At 40.0% G+C, this 20,640-nt stretch overlaps 1 protein-coding gene across 3 annotated transcripts in view; it reads right to left on the bottom strand.

Annotated features, from left to right (window-relative positions):
* Positions 1-20,640, bottom strand: part of MDN1 (midasin AAA ATPase 1) — a 163,912-nt gene that overhangs the window by 77,710 nt on the left and 65,562 nt on the right. For all 3 annotated transcript variants that reach the window (XM_080666284.1, XM_080666285.1, XM_080666286.1), the window contains exons 34-46: positions 18,245-18,463; positions 17,149-17,346; positions 15,050-15,258; positions 13,634-13,756; positions 11,687-11,884; positions 10,297-10,404; positions 9,763-9,951; positions 4,210-4,299; positions 3,846-4,109; positions 3,476-3,737; positions 2,202-2,361; positions 1,228-1,344; positions 105-313 (exon numbers count right to left, since the gene is read on the bottom strand). In XM_080666284.1, coding sequence (XP_080522410.1) covers positions 105-313; positions 1,228-1,344; positions 2,202-2,361; positions 3,476-3,737; positions 3,846-4,109; positions 4,210-4,299; positions 9,763-9,951; positions 10,297-10,404; positions 11,687-11,884; positions 13,634-13,756; positions 15,050-15,258; positions 17,149-17,346; positions 18,245-18,463 — 2,346 coding nt within the window. The remainder of the gene's footprint in view (positions 1-104; positions 314-1,227; positions 1,345-2,201; positions 2,362-3,475; positions 3,738-3,845; positions 4,110-4,209; positions 4,300-9,762; positions 9,952-10,296; positions 10,405-11,686; positions 11,885-13,633; positions 13,757-15,049; positions 15,259-17,148; positions 17,347-18,244; positions 18,464-20,640) is intronic.

The raw sequence follows: 20,640 nt of genomic DNA, 5'->3' as shown, positions 1-20,640 counted from the left end.
GTCTATGTATGCTAAAGAACTCCTGAACCAGCAGTCAAATGGAATAACACATGAATTTCCACAGGAATAAAATCCTGCAGAGGCCTAGAAGTCAAGCACCTTACCTACAAAAGCACTTTGGGTCTCTCTGTGTAGAGCCAAGAGGGTGTCACACACACTGTCCCCCACCAACCCAAGGCTGTGCAGCAGAACTTTCAGATCCAGGTCATCAGGGATGCTCCCATCCCTTTCTCCTGAAATGTAGATTTCAAGCCCACGATTCCTCATAGCTCGGGATATTTCTCCATGAACAGGATCCATTGAGAGAAAAAGTCTAGTAACACAGCAATTCAAAGGGGAAAAAATTTAAATCCCAGTGCAACCAATGGTGCAACTCAGCAACAACGGGTGAGGGCAAACCTTATTTGGCTCATCTTCAGGGAGTTTATCAAGGGAGACACCACTAATGAAAAGTCTGCTATTGTCGTATGTATTCTATGTTCTAGTTCTAAAATGCATCAATACACAGCAAATCCGTTCTCTACACCTTACTTTCCTTAGGAATTAAATATTGCACCTTTACTGATATCTGAGAGCTTTAAGATTCTTAACTTTCAGATATTCCCCAAACCAGGCAGTAATAATTCATCGTTCTAACTTACCTACAGAGTGCAGAAAAAGCAGCACTATGTTTTTCTGAAACAATTAGCATCAAACGTTCAATGTCCAGTTAACACCTCCATCTAGCTATCGGACATCTCCAACACTAAACAGCGATTCCCTGCTGACCCTCCCATACCAAACCTGCTCCTTTACCATTCTTCCCTTTTTCTCAGTGAACAGCACCCCCATTTACCCCATTACTCAAGCCAAAAACTTAAGATAGCATCCTTACTTTCTCATTTTCTCAACCCACAAGGCCATTGACACGTCCCATTCATTGGACCACCTAGTATAAACTATCATTATCTCTTCCCTGAACTACTGCAAAAGGCTTGCAACTGGTCTCCCTGCTTCTACCCTTCACTACCAACCCACCACAGGACTTGTGTCTCTCATTTACCACTGTATCCCCAGAGCCTGGCAAAGAGCAGGGCCTCAATAAATACTTTGTTAGCTGAATCAATGAATGGGTAAACATACTATAACAGGGTTGTTAATATAATACCTAAAAAAGGCCTACTGAATGTCAGCCTCTGCTTTCGAGGCTGTCAGATTATTAGGCAGAAACTTAAGAGGCACACATACCTGAAATTGGGATGTGGTGTTATGGTGGGAGTGGATCCATCTATCATTCCTCTCTCACTAACAGTGAGGACACCTCCAGGTTCAAGCAAAGCATTCAAACGATCCAGCACAGACGGGCTGCACAGAGAGAGTTAAAATGGGGGACAGACTGACATGCTGCCTTGACTCTGCTTTCCTCGCACAAGCCTCCCACTGCTCCTGACCCATGTCTTCTCTCAGCACAAATCACTCCCCTACACAGAACTGTGATCTCTTTCCCATCAATTCCCACTTTCACTCTCAAGGCACACAGTCCAGAGATCCATACACAGTAAAATCACAAAATAGTTGCTGAAAAAATAATGGAAAATGACAGCAAATTCCCTGAACTGTAACTCTTTTCTCTTTTTCCCCTCCCCTCTCCCCCACTTCCCAACATTATCACTTAAAGGTAACTCAGAAATCTGCACTCAAAAATGACCATTATCGCCCTGACCGGTTTGGCTCAGTGGATAGAGCGTCGGCCTGCGGACTGAAGGGTCCCAGGTTCGATTCCGGTCAAGGGCATGTACCTTGGTTGCGGGCACATCCCCAGTGGGGGGTGTGCAGGAGGCAGCTGATCGATGTTTCTCTCTCATCGATGTTTCTGGCTCTCTATCCCTCTCTCTTCCTCTCTGTAAAAAATCAATAAAATATATTTTAAAAAAAAAAATGACCATTATCTGGTCATTCTGGTATTAAATAAAAAGGACTAAAAAATGACTGGAAATGTAATCTGATTCTGTTAGCCTTCAGTTCAGCTCACTAAAATCTTGCAGCTGTTACCAACTAGTAAGTTCATCACAGGGAGAAATCTACAGAACGTGGCTGAGGATGCATTTTTACTTAAGAAACAGCATATTAAGAACACCAAAACTTCTACCTCAGTATCTACTCTGACAAGCATATTCCAAATTTCAGTCAGGCTCACTCATGATTGGGCAGAAGGATCTTACTTGCAAAAGTTAACATTATCCATCAAAAGCCAATCTCCAGACTTCAGGGCCCGAACCAACATGCTGTCGACCCATTCAAAAGTGCCATGGCTGCCGCCACTGGATGACTGCACCAGCTTTGCCCCAAAGCTTCGGAACTCTTCTACAAGTCTGGCAAACTCTGAAATGTCACAGCCACATCACTTAATTTCAAACAAGGACAATAAAAACAACAACAAAAACTAAGTTTATTAAAAGAAAGTCAAAAACTCCTGCCCTGATTTTTTAAAGTTTCATAGTAGAGTCAATAGGAAAAAAATTCTGTTTTGTTTAAATAGATAAGAAAAAAGGTTTGGGGATAGAAAACACTTCTTAATAGCATTCTGAATTAATGGATAAAGGTGAGTTGAGGGTGATAAAGATAAATAATCCTTATGTACTATAATTTCTCAAATGGCAGGAGAATAATGTCTCCCATGTATTACTGCATTTATTACAAACAAGTGTTATTAGTTGGCACAATGAAATTAATGTCGTTAAACTGGGCTTCCTTTATAATGACCATATGATTATAGTAACAACTGGTATTTATTTGCCTAGCGCTTTATAGTTTATATAGCCCATCCCTAGAAATCTTTCAATTGCTCTTTTTTGTTAGAAATTATTTTATGACCCTTTTTCATAACACAAGGTAATATATATTGAATTCCTGCTTCTAACCATAGGAAATAATAAGATTTAGACCTAACCTCCACTGTCAACAATCAGAAAACTAGGCAAAATATATGAAACAACTGCTTTCAGACACTGGACAACAGACAGCACAGGGCCATGATACCTAAGGAATGCTGCACCACAAAAATGAGAGAAGTTAAATTTCCATGTTGAGGAAATGTCTTCCACTTCCTATACACAAATACTAAACATATCCTAACTATCAATTTAGAGTATTATTCTTCAGTTTAAAATACCAAATCCTGAGAAACTATTAAGTCTTTTCAAAAGGCTAATAAACAATAAGACTAACTTATAGCTTTGTCATTATAGCTGGTTATACACAAAATAAGCCATCAACTCAGAAGCCAATTTCTTCCTTGGTTGCCCTGTTTAGGATCACCAATTGTGGATACTGCACATCAGCTTCAGTTTACTTTCTAAGACAAACAGTTTCAAAATCTGGGTGCCAACAATCACTAAAAAAAATTATGGGCATCACATTTACAAATATATTACCTGTACATGGACACTAAATGGACAATGGTAAATGTCTGATACACACATCCAAACACACACACCTGCCTTGGAGTATGAGTTGATTTTATTGTTGAGTCGCTGCATAAGCAATAATACTGCTTCCAGCTTGTTGACAATCTCCATCGTGACACCTTTACCATCTTCTCCAAGACACTTGGGCTTATATGTCAGAAGGAAATGACTCCAGGCCCGCAGGACTACTTCTGCATCATCAGCACTGACAAGGAGGCTGTCTCTTAACAGTGCCCTCACAGTGCTCTCCACCTTCTCTAGCAGCTGCCTCCAGGGCCGTATAAGGTCAACCTGAAATATCCAGAGCATGTGAATTCATGACAGCCGTGTGCCAGAGCCAAAGACTGCTGCTGCTTATAGTCACCACCAACCCAGAAGACTACCAATCAGACCACTTACCTGCTCAAATCCACCCAGAAGCTCTGTCGTATCCATTGCACTGTTCATAGCCATGATCTTTAACGTGTGACCAGTGAGTTGTGCCAGAAGCTGGACCAGACTGGTCTTGCCCACAGAGGCTGGACCCACAAGGATGACCATCCAGCTCATCTGCACACACTTCATAATCGACTCCAGAGACTGTAACGACTGGTGCAAGAGCAACAGGGGATGGCGGGATGGGGGAGTAACATAGCTGCCACGGCAAAGGACTGAGTAGCCCAGCTGAAAAAGACATGCCAGTGAGACTTAGCAAGTGTGCCTGGTAGTGAGACCAGAAGAAATCAGAAAATTGTAAAATAGAGGATTTTGTTGGTCGTCTCACCTGAACATCATAGGGAGTGATGTGAAATAGTCTGGTTCCCATGTATGGGTTTGAATCTGAACTAAACACATCCTTAAATATAGCAATGACCTAAAGGAAGAAGATGGTACAATCAAAACACAAATCACTCCATCAAATTCTGAGTCACACCTTCTAGAATAAATACTTCTAGAAAACATGCACAGCAATTTGAGTCACAATATTGTGAGAAAACTACTCACAATATCATTATTCTTTAGGATTTTCTCTTATTATATCTATTTAATTCTTCAGAATGAAAGCAAATTGGAGCTCAAGAAAAGAGCAGTCGTGTAATCTCAAACTATTTGAGGTTCCATTGTTAATGTACCATAAATTCAAATAAAGCATGAACACAATGGCAAATCCAGAGATAAAAAAAGAAATTTGTTTTCATCATTCAAGATACAGGCTAAAAAGATAGACGAGGATAACAATATGAATATTATAAAGAAAAATGCCTATTTCTTGAGTAGTTACTATGTGCCAAACATTATATGAGTGTTTTAATAGAGATTACTTCTGATAATTTGGCCTTGCAAAATAGATATAGATACTAGAGGCCTGGTGCATGAATTCGTCCACCAGTGGGGTCCCCCAGCCTGGCCTGTGCCCTCTCGCAATCCAGGACCCTTTGGGGGGATGTAGTAGCATGCGAAGCGGCAGGCGGCTGGGGAAGAGCCCGAGCCCAGGCCAGCCCTGCTGCACTTGCCGCTGTCACCCAGTAGCTACTGCTCGACAGTGCTGCCACGGAGGTGGGAGAGACTTGTGTCACCGCAGCTGAGCTTGCCAGCCGTGAGCCCAGAGTCTGGCGCCCATAGGCCAGCTGAGCGGCGCTCCCGCTGTGGGAGTGCACTGACCACCAGGGGGCAGCTCTTGTGTTGAGCGTCTGCCCCCTGGTGGTCAGTGCGCATTATAGTGACTGGTCGTCTGGTCGCTTAAGCTTTTATATATGTAGATGGATAACAGGATTCACAAGTTATATTATTTACTCATGGTTAGTAATTAATTTTAAATCTAAGGCAGTATGACTCCAAAAGCACTGTATTATCCTTCTAAATATTTATGTAACCTGACAACCAAAGTTAGTTCTCTCATTATTTACATTTAGTTATCTCTTCCTTAGCAGAAACATTGTTAGAAAACTTTCCATGAACTTTACTTCTTTTTTGGATCACTTTTAAAAATCTAAAAGGAGTTGGGGCAAAGAGAAACCAAGATGGCGGCATAGGTAAGCACCTAAACTGCTGCCTTGCACAACAATTTCAAAACTACAACTAAAAGACAGAACGGACACCATCCAGAACCACAGGAAAGCTGGCTGAGTGAAAATTCTACAACTAGAAGGAAAGAGAAAAGCTCACAGAGAATTGGAGGTACGGCAAAGGGTCTTTGTGCGCGCAGAGAGGAAGGGCGGCTGAGAGCCTGGCTGACTTTCTCTGGCGGAAGGGGGAAGGAAGCCCCCGACCGCACTGAACCTCATTTCTGACTGCACTGAACCCCAGTTCCGAGCGAGCCTATGGGGACCCACGCTCTTACTGGGGGAGTCTGGACTCTCGGGCAGAGACTCAGGAGCCGGGGAAGGCAGAGGTCTGAAGGAGCACGCGTGCCAGTGCGCACAAAGGCTGCGGAGGTTGCCACAGGCTTTCCCTAGTGGAAGGGAGTCAGAGGCTCCTGACTGCACTGGGCCCCAGTTCTAACTGCACTGAACCCCGGTTCCAGGCGAGCCCCTGGGGACCCACGCTATTGTGGGGGGAGTCTGGACTCTTGGGCGGAGACTCAGGAGCCGGGGAAGGCAGAGGTCTGAAGGAGCACGCGTGCCAGTGTGCACAAAGGCTGCGGAGGTTGCCACAGGCTTTCCCTAGTGGAAGGGAGTCAGAGGCTCCTGACTGCACTGGGCCCCAGTTCTGACTGCACTGAACCCCGGTTCCAGGCGAGCCCCTGGGGACCCACGCTCTTGTGGGGGGAGTCTGGACTCTCGGGCGGAGACTCGGGAGCTGGGGAAGGCAGAGGTCTAAGAGTGCGTGCAAGGGCAAGGCTGACAGGAAGCCAAGACTGTCTGCTCCGCCCTGAGACTCCACCCTATCCAAGCTGAGCACAGAGGCTATTGCAATTTGGCAAGTCTAATCCTATAAGGCTGTCTCCAGCACCGAACTTCTCCCAGCATAGACACAGCTGATCCTTACAGCCAACTGGCCTGGAGGTCAATTCCTCCCAGTGATACCAACACAATCAAGACTTCATTACAACAAGGCTGTACACACAGTCCACAAAGGGGTGCACCAAGAGTGTCCACCTCAGGTTAACTGGGGAGGCCGACACACTGGGCCATATAGGAAACCTAGCACACAAATTTACCCTACCAACTCAGGGAAGCAGTGAAAATGCGGTGTCAAAGAAACAGATCACAAACGAAAGAAATGGAGGAAAACAAACGACTGGATATAGAATTCAAAACCACGGTTATAAGGCTTTTCAAGAATATCCTAGAAAAGGCCGATAAGTATAACAGACGCTCGAAGATATGAAAAAGGACCAACTAGAAATTAAACATACACTGACTGAAATAAAAAATATTATACAGAGACCCAACAACAGACTAGAGGAACACAAGAATCAAGTCAAAGAATTGAAATACAAAGAAGCAAAAAACACTCAACCGAAAAAGCAAAAAGAAAAAAAAAAATCCAAAAAGTTGAAGATAGTGTAAGAAGACTCTGGGACAACTTCAAGTGTACCAACATCAGAATTATGGGGGTGCCAGAAGAAGAGAGAGAGCAAGATACTGAAAACCTATTTGAAGAAATAATGACTGAAAACTTCCCCCACCTGGTGAAAGAAATAGACTTACAAGTCCAGGAAGCACACAGAACCCCAAACAAAAGGAATCCAAAGAGGACCACACCAAGACACATCATAATTAAAATGCCAAGAGCAAAAGACAAAGAGAGAATATTAAAAGCAGCAAGAGAAAAACAGTTAGTTATCTACAATGGAGCACCCATACGACTGTCAGCTGACTTCTCAACAGAAACTATGCAGGCCAGACGGGAGTGGCAAGAAATTTTCAATGTGATGGAATAGCAAGAACCTACAACCAAGATTACTCTACCCAGCAAAGCTATCATTCAGAATTGAAGGGCAGATAAAGAGCTTCACAGATAAGAAAAAGCTAAAGGAGTTCATCACCACCAAACCAGTATTATATGAAATGCTGAAAGGTATTCTTAAAGAAGAGGAAGAAGAAAAAAGTAAAGAGAAAAATTATGAACAACAAATACATATCTATCAACAAGTGAACCTAAAAATCAAGTGAATTAAAAACCTGAGGAACAGAATAATGGTGAATATAATAGAATCAGGGGCAGAGAAAGGGAGTGGACTGATAATTCTCAGGGGAAAAGGGGTATGGGGGGTTCAGGAAGAGACTGGACAAAAATCATACACCTATGGATGAGGACAGTGCGGGGGGGGGGGGGGGGAGGTAAGGGCAGAAGGTGGGGTGGGAACCGGGTGTAGGGGAGCTATGGGGGGAAAAAGGAGAAACAATTGTAATAATCTGAATAAAGATTTATTTAAAAAATAAAAAATAAAAAAATAATAAAAATAAAAATAAAAAAAATTTAAAAAAAATAAAAGGAGTTGGGTAGGGGTGGGAAAAGGAGGCGGTGTGATGGGGGAGTAATAAAAAACACCAATTTAGACCTTAGCAGCAGGAAAATTCCAGCCACATGAAATATTTACACCAAGTTGCTTGCTCACTGGGCTGAAGTCAGAAAATAAAAATAATGCTACTATATGTAAGTCATGGGGATATAATGTACATAATCACTACAGTATGGTGACTACAGTTATTAATATTGTATTGCATATTTGAAAGTTGCTAAGAGAGTAGATCTTAAAAGTTCTCATCAAAAGAAAAAAAAATGATTTGTACTCTGTAAGGTGATAGATATTAACTAGTATTGTGATCATTTTGCAATGTATATAAATATCAAATTGTGTTGTACACTTGAAACTAATATGCTGCATGTCAATTATACCTCAACATACATACATATATACATATGTAGATTTCAGAAATATTAAGAGAAAAAAAGGTAAAATCACAATCAATGCTAAACATTGACTGCAGGTCAACATGTAGCACAGGAGAAAGTGCTCTTGTCACCTACTCCTGGGTCCAGGCAATTTCTGGCTTTATAATCCACTCTAAAACTTATCATCCCCTCTCCCTGATAACCCACCAGAGTAAAAATTATAAATACTTTCACAATCTACATGGTTCGCTTTGCTTTATAAAGTCAGGTTTAATTTATCTGAACCCTTCCAGCTTTTATAGCCTTTCTCCTACTATTATGTTTCCTACCATTTTATTTTCTTTTTCAGAAAAATCTATTTGGTCAATTATAATAACTCAATTAGAGGAGTGGTGGAAACCTTCCACATCCTACAGTGATGCACCATCTGACCAGCCTCAATTACCCAACAACTGGCCAGTGTCTAGCCACAATTTATACACTGTACCTAGTAAGAGAATAAAGACATTAAAATACTAGCTGATGGTACATGAACTATATATTAATAAAGCTGTAAAAAGAATACTAGCAGAACATTCTGTCCTGCTTATAATGACAGAAAGCCACTTACACATAATAAATGAGTTGTTACCATCTAACTGTATGCTAAATACCACATACAAAGGGATCTTGCCACTGAGCAGAATGAAAGGTGTGAAAACTACATGCACTATGGGATAGCCACAGCGTCAGATTTCAAGAAGGAAGTTACTACTTCTAATGCATAGATCTGTGTTAATTAGTTTTAAGCAGTTGTGATGTGGCAGAAGAATAGCAAACTGGAAAGGTCTGGGCTGAGAGCTGGCTCTACCACTTGCTACTTGTGAGACTCCATGACTCTGAGCCTTGGGTCCTCATCTGTAAGAGGTCATGACAGCACCTTCCACCTGCAGCTGTTTTGAGTATTCAGTGAAACTGGACTTTACCACGAAGTAAAATGCGCACATTACTACAGTTTATGAAGCTGGGAATTCAAGTTTTATTTTCTATTTATGAAGGGGTATTTTTATTTCCATTTAGATTATCTTCTCTTTATATCTATCCACTTACACTTTTTAGATAAAATATTTTGTAATCTAACACTTATTTAAAAACAAAAAAACCTTTAAAAAAAAAAAAGCCCCCCTCTCCTATTGGTGTCTGTTCCTGCTGCTGCTTCTTCCCTTTGTGCCTGGAAAGAGGATGGAAACCTAGTTCTTTAGCACTGGAGGTAATACTGTTGTAGGAAAGTTTACAATCATGAGGATTCAACTGTGTGAGCACAGGGTGTACTCCAATGCAAACTACTCTATACTGTGAGACCCTGATGTAGGTAAATGTATAGGCTTTTCCCTTAATTTATAAATTTCCAAGCAGCTTTACTGAATTTAATATTTGTGAGTATGCCCCTTCTCTCCCTTATGAAGAAATCAACTACCAGATGGTAAGAAACACAAAGCAAAAATGTGATACTCACCTTTTCTTTGTCTTCCCTGGTTCTCATTCTTTCACCATAGACCAAAAACACATGCTGACCAGGATCATAACAGCCAGGGGACTGGTCAACCAGCATCAACTGACACCAGCGGAAAAGGTCCCGGAGGTTGAATTCCCATGGTCCTCCTTTTTGCCCCCATTTCTTCTCAACAGTCACTTCATGATCAATCTAAAAAGAAAATACCTTTATTAAAAAACATGTCCCATTGCTAAGCACTGCATTAAGTACTATTATCGTAGTATAAATGCATACATAATCTGAAACAGAAATTAATAGGCTTGATTTAGATATCTTTTACAATTCAAACTTCTAAATACAAGGAATACCCTGTAAGCATTAACACTGAAACATAGAAAAAAACTGAATTACTGTAACCCTCAAATTAGTAGCTTCCCTTCCACTATAAACTTGTGATTTATATTAGAAAGACTGGTAATTTGGTAGTGTCCCAGAAAATAATAGTTCAATTACAGCCAGGAAAATAAAGAACAATTAATACAAGTAGGTATTTACCTGATTGTTGAAAGCAACCATTTTCTTAACAATATTTTTGTCAATGGCTGGAAACAGAGTACTAGCAATGAACTCCATGTCAATTACTGTAAGGGGATCCACAAAGACCTATAAAATCCAAAAATAACATGGAGAGATGCTATAGTTTCTCTTTACTAAACACCAAAAATGACTACCACTTGTGATATAAAGTTTTTATTTAACATCAGCTGTACACACACACACACACACACACACACACACACACACACACAGTTTTTTCTGTTCTAGAAACTTCTTTCATTTTTAAGATACAGAAGCATATAAAATCTTTGAAATATAAAGCAACTGGGTTTTTTTTCCTGTGAGCTTCACTCAACTAAATTAAAGAAAAAAAGATATGCAATTCATTTTTAAGTATATTTTTTAAAATTTCCTACCAAAATTCTGAATGGTAGGCATATGAACATATAAATCTTTAACTTTTCAATATCTGAAATTTTTCATAATAAACTATTCTTAGAAGATACTTAGGAAATTCTTAATTATCAAGGGACAGGGACATTAAAGAAAGCTAACATCTACAGCCATTTCCAAACCACTAGATTAGGAAAACTTTAAAAAACAGATGTTAAGCCGAAACCGGTTTGGCTCAGGGGATAGAGCGTCGGCCTGCGGACTGAAGGGTCCCGGGTTCGATTCCGGTCAAGGGCATGTACCTTGGTTGCGGGCACATCCCCAGTGGGAGGTGTGCAGGAGGCAGCTGATCGATGTTTCTCTCTCATCGATGTTTCTAGCTTTCTATCCCTCTCCTTTCCTCTCTGTAAAATATCAATAAAATATATATATAAAAAAAACAAAACAGATGTTAAAATAATTGAGCATATGCTCTCCTCTCTCACTCTCTACTATCTCTGCAAATGTGAATAAAGGCAGTAAGAAAATATACCAAATATGAATTATAGTTCACTTTGGTATGAAGAATACTGGATTTTTAATTCTTCCTGGCAGTTTTCTGTTCTGACTTTTCTTTAATTAAAATGCATTGTTTTCATTATAAAATTCTTTTAATGTCTTAATAGATCATGTAGACACTGAAAAGGTTTACGCTGGCCTTAATCCTGAGAACAGTAAATGGTGACCTACAGAAAATGGTGACCTTACTCTCCTCCAACTGAAAATAAACCAGGTCCTCTCGGACATAAAACAAGGGATTCACACCAGGAGAGAAATGATAATGAAAAGCAGTTGCATTGATATTCATCATATAAAGACATGGAATTGAAAAACTAATCTTTAAACTAATTCTCCCTCATTCTCATAGAGGGCATCTTAATAGCTACATATCAGCAAGCAGTCTTATCACTCCCAACACTCCACCTGTGGTCTCTGTGATAACAGGATATCTCACCTGAGTGAATCTGTTAAGGAAAGACCTGGGCAAGCCTTTTCTCCCGCCTCCTTGTCTAAAGGGATTTTGACAACCAAAAATCTTTGTCTTTTCATGCTGTACTTGAAAGCTCATTCCTAACTCAGGAATATAGATTTCTCCTCGGTGGTCAAAACAAGCATTGAGTCCTTCCAATACAGACTGAGAAGCCAGGTTGAGCTATTTGGAGAAGAAAATACACACATGTGGTATAATGCAGTGTAAATATAACAAAAAGCAAAGGAATAATATGCACAAAAGATAGTGTTATCTTCAGTAGGAGGAAGCTCAAACAGTATTGGAAACATCCTATTTCTTAAATTGAGTGATGGATTAATGTATATTCATTCTACTAGTCTTTCATATACATGTTAGATTTGATGTATAAAAATTATCAATATTTAAGTAAACTAAATAAATATTAAGGCTGAACTTTTCAAAAAGCGGTTAAAATTTTCTCTAAAATTAAACTGTATCTATTATGTGTGCTCATATTGATCTACTTCATAAATCATAGCTTACAAGAAAAACTTGCCAATACATAGATATATATTTTTTGTACTCTGAGATTTTTAAAAGATGAGGCAAGATAGCTCTCTACATACTTCGGTAAGTAAATATCTTTCCCAGCTCAAATACTGAATCTCCAAATGGGCCTAAAAATCATGATATAAACTACATAAAATGGATCTACATAGCTAACTTTCACCAACAGTTTTGTGAACAAGAATGAATACAAGATTTTTGTGCCACAAATGAAGAGAGCTGAATGGAGGTCTTCAGATGCTGAGTTCAGAGCTCAGCGATGGGAAATATAGGTGGTTTTAGGTACCATGGAAAATTTCAATTGGGAAAATGTGAATCAATAAAATTCAAATGGGCAAACACAAACTACATTACAATTTCAAATGTCATATTTACACAAGCACAAACTCCTCTGTATATTTCCAACTGGTGAGGTTCTAGAAGATGTGAAGTGTGATTGCAAGTCCAGTGCCTTGTGGTCCCTAGATACATTTTCATCCAATTGGAGTATGGTCAGAAGTCTTAAGCTTTAAAACTAGGCATTCTTTTTTCCTGGATAATGAATATTCTATCACACATCCTTCTCAAAAAAATCTGGTGGGGAGAAAAAACAACTTTCTCCTTAGTATCTCTAGTAAGTAGGAAGCAGCTCTGCAGAAAAGGAATGCTCAGAACACCCTCTGACCAAAGGGTCTGAACCCAGGGAACCACCTGAGGCCTATGTTAGGTTTCATCTGTAGCACTTTCATCACTCTAATAATTTAAGCTCCACAACTACTTCTTAGCCTTTTCCTAAATTAGCATGAACACGGCACATCCCAAACTGACTTGACCCCTTTAGACACAACCTTAAATTTTTTATTTTTGTATATCACTTTTCCTTTCTCAAGTTGCCTGCCAGTGACTGAGATTCAGCAGTGAGCACAGGTCTCGAAACATACTCTGTTCTTCTGGTCATTAGTTCATCCAATATACACATATAACACTGATTATCTTCTCACCATTTTTGCACGTGTTTTCTTAAGATAACTTTCCACAGGCTCTATTGCACTGATGAAACATGAGGTGGTTGACACTGTTTGTAAAATACCCATAAAATACAAACAGCAAGCCTGCCAGAGACTACAACAAAACACTAGTGAAGAGGCAATTAATTCTCTGGAGATTACCTTACAAAAGCAGGATAGCTTGTAGGTTATAAATAGAGAGGGGCTTCTATTTGTGGTTTCTGACAAGTGACTACTTTTACTCTTAAAAGAAATCATGGCAGATTCTTTTCATTAGAGAATTTGTCTTTACTAGGCAACAGCATGATCATCCACAGAAATGCCCTAGAGCTATGAAAAGTCTGACTGCTCTTCACACTTGGCATCCCATCCTGGGCATGGTGGACAATCCCCTCACCTCATCCAACACAACCCAGCGGCCGGCCTTCAGAGCTGCCAGCAAGGGGCCATCACGCCAGGCAAACTCTCCTCCCTTGCCACCTTCAACAGGCAGATCTGCTCCAAACAGGTCTGTTATGTCCTTTGGGAAGGGAAGAAGTGAGAAAAAGCCAAAATTACATAAAAGTTATATCCTAAAATCTAAAAATGATGAATACCTGTGCTTTGTGCTACTTTTCCTTCTTATTCCCAAGACAGAACTAATTACTTGCAGCATTCTTCACCAGGATCCCAGACATGCCCTAAGAACCTTCTCATCACAATGCTCCAAGTATCCATCAATTGGAGCTGGAGCTCCACATCAATAGTTCTCAACTGTGGCTGTACTTGGAAACTAATTGGCGAGCTTTAAAAAACACACCAAAAAAATAAAAATAATAAAAATAGCCCTACCAGGTTTGGCTCAGTGGATTGAGCCTCAGCCTGTGGACTAAAGGGTCCCAGGTTCGATTCTTGTCAAGAGCACATGCCCAGGTTGTGGGCTCAATCCCCAGAAGGGGGTGTGCAGGAGGCAGCCGATCAATGATTCTCTCATTGATGTTTCTATCTCCCTCTCCCTTCCTCTCTAAAATCATTAAAAATATTTTTTAAAAATAAATAAAAATAAAAACTAACAATGCCCAGACCCTGCTCTCAGACCCCATTCCAAGAGATTCTCATTTAATTTGTCATCTCTGCTCCACATTTTCATAAGGTTATTTAAAGGTCATTTTATTTCTATTAATCTTTATTTTAGAAAGGACAAAAATAAAAAGAGGCTATCTATATCTATGTATATAAAAGCCTAAGACACTGGCCGACTGGCTGACAGCTATGATGCGCAATGACCACGAGGGGGCAGATGCTCAACGCACAGGCATGGAAACATAGAACAGACTGATGAATCTCATAGGGAAGGGAATAGGGGGGAGGGTGGGAAGAGATTAACCAAAGGTCTTATATGCATACTAGAGGCTTGGTGCACAGATTTGTGAACCGGTGGGGTCCCTCAGCCTGGCCTGCAGGGATCGGGCCAAAACTGGCTCTCCTACATCCCGAGGGGTCCCGGATTGCAAGAGGGCACAGGCCAGGCAAAGGGATCCCTCTGGTGCATGAATCCGTGCACTGGGCCTCTAGTATTACAATAAATACTAAAGTGGGTAATTCTCAAAAGAGAATTAGAATAAAGCATCCAGAGAGAATATTATTACTTATGTCAGCTATTAATGAATTCAAAAGAATTATTTTGGAAGGTCACGTTGCTGTGGTCTTTCATAGCCATCAAGTATTTGGGATACTGAAAATGTCATCACTCTTCCTGATTAGGAGATTATAAACAGATACAAACATTACTCCCTATACTTGTCCTCATCAGCTGTAGGACTACTGAGCTTACCGTCTGTTCTGACAAGTTGATTCGAACAAGGGTGTTGCCCGAAGCCTTTGCTAATGCTCCCACCAAACTCGTCTTGCCCACACCAGGGGAGCCCTCCAGGAGAATGGGTTTGTTCAGTTTTGTAGCTCTTAAGAGCCTCTGGGCATTCATAGCTGTCGTGCCAGCACTGAGTGCATAGTCCGCAATGTTATTCCTGTGTAGGACAGGTCCTTAAGAAGACAGAAAAAAAATCCACATATTAAAGCTGGACATCACCAAATCATATACACATGCCAACCCAAGATTATGAGAATCCACCAAGTGGACTGTCAGTAAGTGAGATGCCATCTGTGGTGAAAAATGCTTAGCCCTATTTCAATATTTCCCCACTTTGGGGCCCATAAAATGCTTTAGCGGAATAGCCAGAAGCATATTTTCATTAATTGTGTCTACTGCACAAATCTCTCCATCTCTTCTACCTATACATATACCTACTACATAGGAAAGCTAGACTTATCACAATCTATACCTGGAAATACTGCAGGTATTTATACAATTTATCTTTGTAAGTAGGTATTTTTCTTAAAGTCAAATGTAAATTAGGCATATAACATAGATGGTCCCATATTAAACAATTTCATCCAAGGTTTTTAGGCCATCAAGACAATTCAGGATGCATTACCTGCATTTTCCATTTAATCAAGTATTTGTTCATCCATTCACTCAATCAACACACATTTCCTGAATGCCTATGACTGACTGCTAGGCTGCATTATCAGATGCCAGGGACAGATGAGTGATACAAATGTGTCCTCAAGGATTTACAAAACTATTTTTTTAAAAGGTGATGAGGTTCTATAGTTGGAATATATGGACTCAATTGTTACTATAGGAAAGCTCTTGTTTTGAGCACCAAATAATAAACAAATGCATTTTTGCAAGGTAATTTATTCATAGATTAAAACTATATTTTCCCCTACTTTTATATGTCAACTCACATGTGTTTAACTACTCACAATTAAGGTTACGCCAAGTCAGATTCTACCAGGTAATTCAGATAACTGGTTCAAAAATCATTAGTATGATACAATAAAACAAAAAGTCATAGTAAAAGTCAAGTACCTATGACATATAAGAAGAGAATCTTCATCCTATCTAATAAAAGAATAATATGCAAATTAACCATCACTCCACAACACCACAAGCCACAACCACCAGCCAATCAGGAGCGAGTATGCAAATTAACCCAACCAAGATGGCTGCAGCCATGGAGCGAGCAGGAGGCTTGGGTTTCCCCGATAATGGAGGAAGCCAAGCCTTCCGCACACCCTGGCCGGCCTAGGCCTCCACTCAAGGCTACAAAGTTTCAATTATAGAAGATAAATAAATCCCAATAAAAATGGCTGCGGCCACGGAGCAAGCAGGAGGCTTGGCTCCACTCAAGCCTACGAAGTTTCAATTACAGAAGATAAATAAATCCCAGACACCAGGGCCTCCGCGGGGTTTGGCCGGCCTGCAAATCACCACAGGCCCCTCACCCAGGCCGCCCCACACCCCAAGGAAACCCCCACCCTGATCCGGGACACCCTTCAGGGCAAACCAGCTGGCTCCCACCTATGCACCAGGCCTCTATCCCATCTAATAAAAGAGTAATATGCAAATTGACCATCACTCCAACACACAAGATGGCTGCCCCATGTGGTCAAAGATGGTTGTCCCATGTGGACACAAGATGGCTGCCACAAGATGGCCAGCAGGGGAGGGCAGTTGGGAAGGACCAGGACTGCAGGGCAGTTGTGGGCGATCAGGCCACCAGGGCAGGGCAGTTGGGAGGGACCAGGCCTGCAGGGGAGGGCAGTTAGGGGCAAACAGGCTGGCAGGGGAGCAGTTAGGCATCAATCAGGCTGGCAGGGGAGTGGTTAGGAGGTGATCAGGCTGGCAGGCAGAAGCAGTTAGGGGCAATCAGGAAGGCAGGCAAGTGAGCAGTTGGGAGCCAGCAGTCCTGGATTGTGAGAGGGATGTCCCAGATTGGAGAGGGTGCAGGCTGGGCTGAGGGACACACCCGCCCCCCGCACGAATTTCATGCACCAGGCCTCTAGTTTATTTATAATCCTCCTTACCTCTTGGTATAAAAAATGGATGAATTCCCCAACGATTATCTATCCCAGTGAATTCCTTGACCTTGAGTCTGTCATAAATCTTTAATTCATTTTTCTGACATTCTGTAAGTCGGACTACCTTGGAAAGTTTCTTGATTAGGAATTTCAGACATTCTTTGCGAGCCAAGAGGGCTGTACCAAACCCAGAGGAAGTGACTCCTAAAAGAGAGAAGATTAGTCCATCAAACAGCACAACATCAAGCTTCACAACCATTCAGCAGGAGCTCTAGGGAAGTTTCCTGGGGAAATGAAGCCCCTAGCTGAATTACAGCAGAAATACAACTGCTGACCTCTCCCCACAATTTACAGATCATCAATTCAGCAGCAACTTATTCAGTAAAGCGCTCCAGGCACCCCATGATAGATCAGCATGGAGATAAGGGTACTAGTCATTTTGGTTTATATTTTTAATCTTCATGGCTGAGAAGCAGAACCTAAATACTGAATTTTATTAAATTACAGTAAACTTAAAACAAACTAATAAAGAATTCAGGCCCATCAGCTATAAATAACTATTCATGTTAAGGATTATCCAGCCCTTACAGGTGGATAGAACGTCAGCCTGTGGACTGAAGGGTCCCAGGTTAGATTCCGGTCAAGGTCATGTACTTTGGTTGCAGGTACATCCCCAGTAGGGGGTGTGCAGGAGGCAGCTGATCAATGTTTCTCTCTTATCGATGTTTCTAACTCTCTCCCTCTCCCATCCACTCTGTAAAAAATCAATAAAATATATTTTTTAAAAAAAGAATTATCCAGTCCTTTAGGAGTAAGGGCATTTCCAACAGTCTTCTTTCTACTCAGAATCACCACTTCATGTTTACTAAGTCCTTTGCCTATAAGTAATGAGAAGTTTTGGGCATATCTTTTATACTAATCACATCTCAGAAAGAGTATAAAGAAAAGGAAAGCCATTTTGTGCCTTGGAGTAAGGCACACAAAAAAGCCATTTTGTTAGAGTAAGTGATTCTATAAAGTATCTGGGTAAGAGGTCTGGACTTGCTCTTCATCCTCTGCTTTACCCTAACCCCTTATTCCCACCAGCTAACAGACAACATACCTGAACCTATTCCATCTATGTACACCAGGCATGCAGCATGAACAAAAGCTGTCACAGTGGAGATGGTCTCTGGCCTTTTCAAAGCAGCTTCCTCCCCCATTGTGTTCATGAAGTTAACCCAGGACAGGATATCTCTGATACTGACCACACACCTTCGGCCAAATTCCTGGTGGGTCAGCCAGTCAATGAAATCCAGCATCACCTCAGCTATGTCAGCCCCTACAACACAAGGAAGCAAGTGTTTACCACTTAGGAACACCCAAAACAGGGGGCTTGTAATCTGGGGCCTACAGATGGCCTAAAGCGACTCCATGATCCGTGAGATTATCTGCAAATCTTTGTGAATTCACATTAATGTTTCTTCTAAGGGGGGGGGGGGGGGTCATAGCTCTTATTGCATTCCAAAGGGGTCATAAATACCATTCTACACATACAAAATTTTTTAACAAAAAAACATGAGTATTATAGCCTAAAAAGTTACACTCTGAAAACTCTAAGAAATATTCATTTGGTTCATATTCAGACACAATTTTGAAGTTAAGACACAAAGATCTTAGAAAAATATACAAATTTTACTATATTATAATGATTCACTGGAATGGAAAATCCCACATTTTTAGTGCCATTTAGTTCAGGCTTTTTGTTTTCTTAAATCAATGCAACAATCAGAATTCAGTAAATTACAGAATTCATAAATTTTATTTCATTATTTAGGTATTTAAATGGCTATTCTACTTACAATTTCATGCTGTAAAATATTTGAAAATGAACTACTTAAGTAGTTATATACAGATGAAAGCAAGGCCAATTAAATTTAGCAGAACACTCTATGTAAGTTATGAAGTAAGTAGTAAACATCTATCTAAAAAGTATAAATGCCAAAGAATATTTTCTAAAAAAGAAAATATGAGGAGGAGGAATCCACACTGCTATAATATAAACAGACTATTCAGCAACATTCTTCAAGGCTACACTAAGAATTGGTTAGAAGAAAACTAATTAGAAAAAAAAATACTAATTAGAAAAAAAACCCCACAAATCTTTAAAAGGAACTTAGAAAGTCTAGGAACAATGATCGAAGAAATTAAATGCTGTTTCAACTAGATATTAAATATGAGTACTTGGATCCACATTTCAGAGTGAAATAAATGTGAGGTACATCAAGGACTTAATAAAAAAATGGGTGACTTTATCCACTGTTAGTGAAGAATTAAACCATGACTATTAAATAGAAAGAAGATCACCAGTGATAAAGCAGATGGGTTCATGTATTTTTTTTACAATAAATATTAAGAGGTAACATAATATAGAAATCTATGTAATAAATGTAATAAAGAATATTATCCAAAAATACATAATGAATACTAACATGTAAGATGATTAATATTTCTTTTAAAATATGCCACACATATTTTAAATGCTCCATGTCGCTAATAGTGAAAGAAAATGGAATTTTGGAATATCCATTAAATTAACAAGGATAAAATAATAGATTTTATTGTATTTTAAAAAATGAAAACTCTATGTTGAAAGGACTATGCCAAGCAGGCTAAGCTGTTGTCAGCATTGGTAATGAGAACGTCATTCTGGAGAAGCTGGACATAACCAATGGAATCTCTGAAGATCTTTATTTCCACTTTTAGAAATAACAAGTCAAGGATACATGTATATACATATATCATGGTGACAGATGTTAACTATACTTACTATGGTGATCATGTCACAATACATACAAATATCAAATTATTATGTTGTACCCCTGAAACTAATATGTTGTATGTCAATCATAACCTAATAAAATTTTTTTAAAATATATTTATCAAATCAATCTAAAATTAAAAAAGAACCCCATGCTCTTCCTCCCTGGCTGCTTGGAGACTGGCCACCATCATGAACAACACAATAATTATCTGGATCAGGAAGTTCCTGACCAACAGACTATTTCAGTGGAAACAGTCATTGACGTCCTTCACCTTTGGAAGGCAATAGTACGTAACACAGAAATTCAGGAAAAATTAGCCAAACTGTTTGAGACCAAACCAGATGTCATCTTTGTGTCAGAATTCAGAACATATTTTGGTGGTGGCAAACCCATCCTGGCTTTGGCATGATTTGTGATTCCTTGGATTACGCAAAGAAAAATGAACCCAAACGTAGACTTGCAAGACATGGCCTTGTATAAGAAGAAAACCTCAAAAAGCAGAGAAAGGAACACAAGAACAGAACGAATAAAGTCAGTGGGAGCACAAAGGCCAGTGTTGGTGTTGGCAAAAGAAGGAGTAAAGGTTCTTCAGTGACGTTATCTGTGGTGATTGTGTCGATTTTTCATTAAAGGATTAATAAACTAATTTTAAGAACTCTAAAAAAAAAAAAAGGAACCACATAAATGTTTTGAC

This window comes from Plecotus auritus, assembly GCF_963455305.1.
Source record: "Plecotus auritus genome assembly, chromosome: 4".
In the NCBI taxonomy this organism is placed as follows: domain Eukaryota; kingdom Metazoa; phylum Chordata; class Mammalia; order Chiroptera; family Vespertilionidae; genus Plecotus; species Plecotus auritus.
This window is presented reverse-complemented; position numbering and strand designations above follow the sequence as displayed.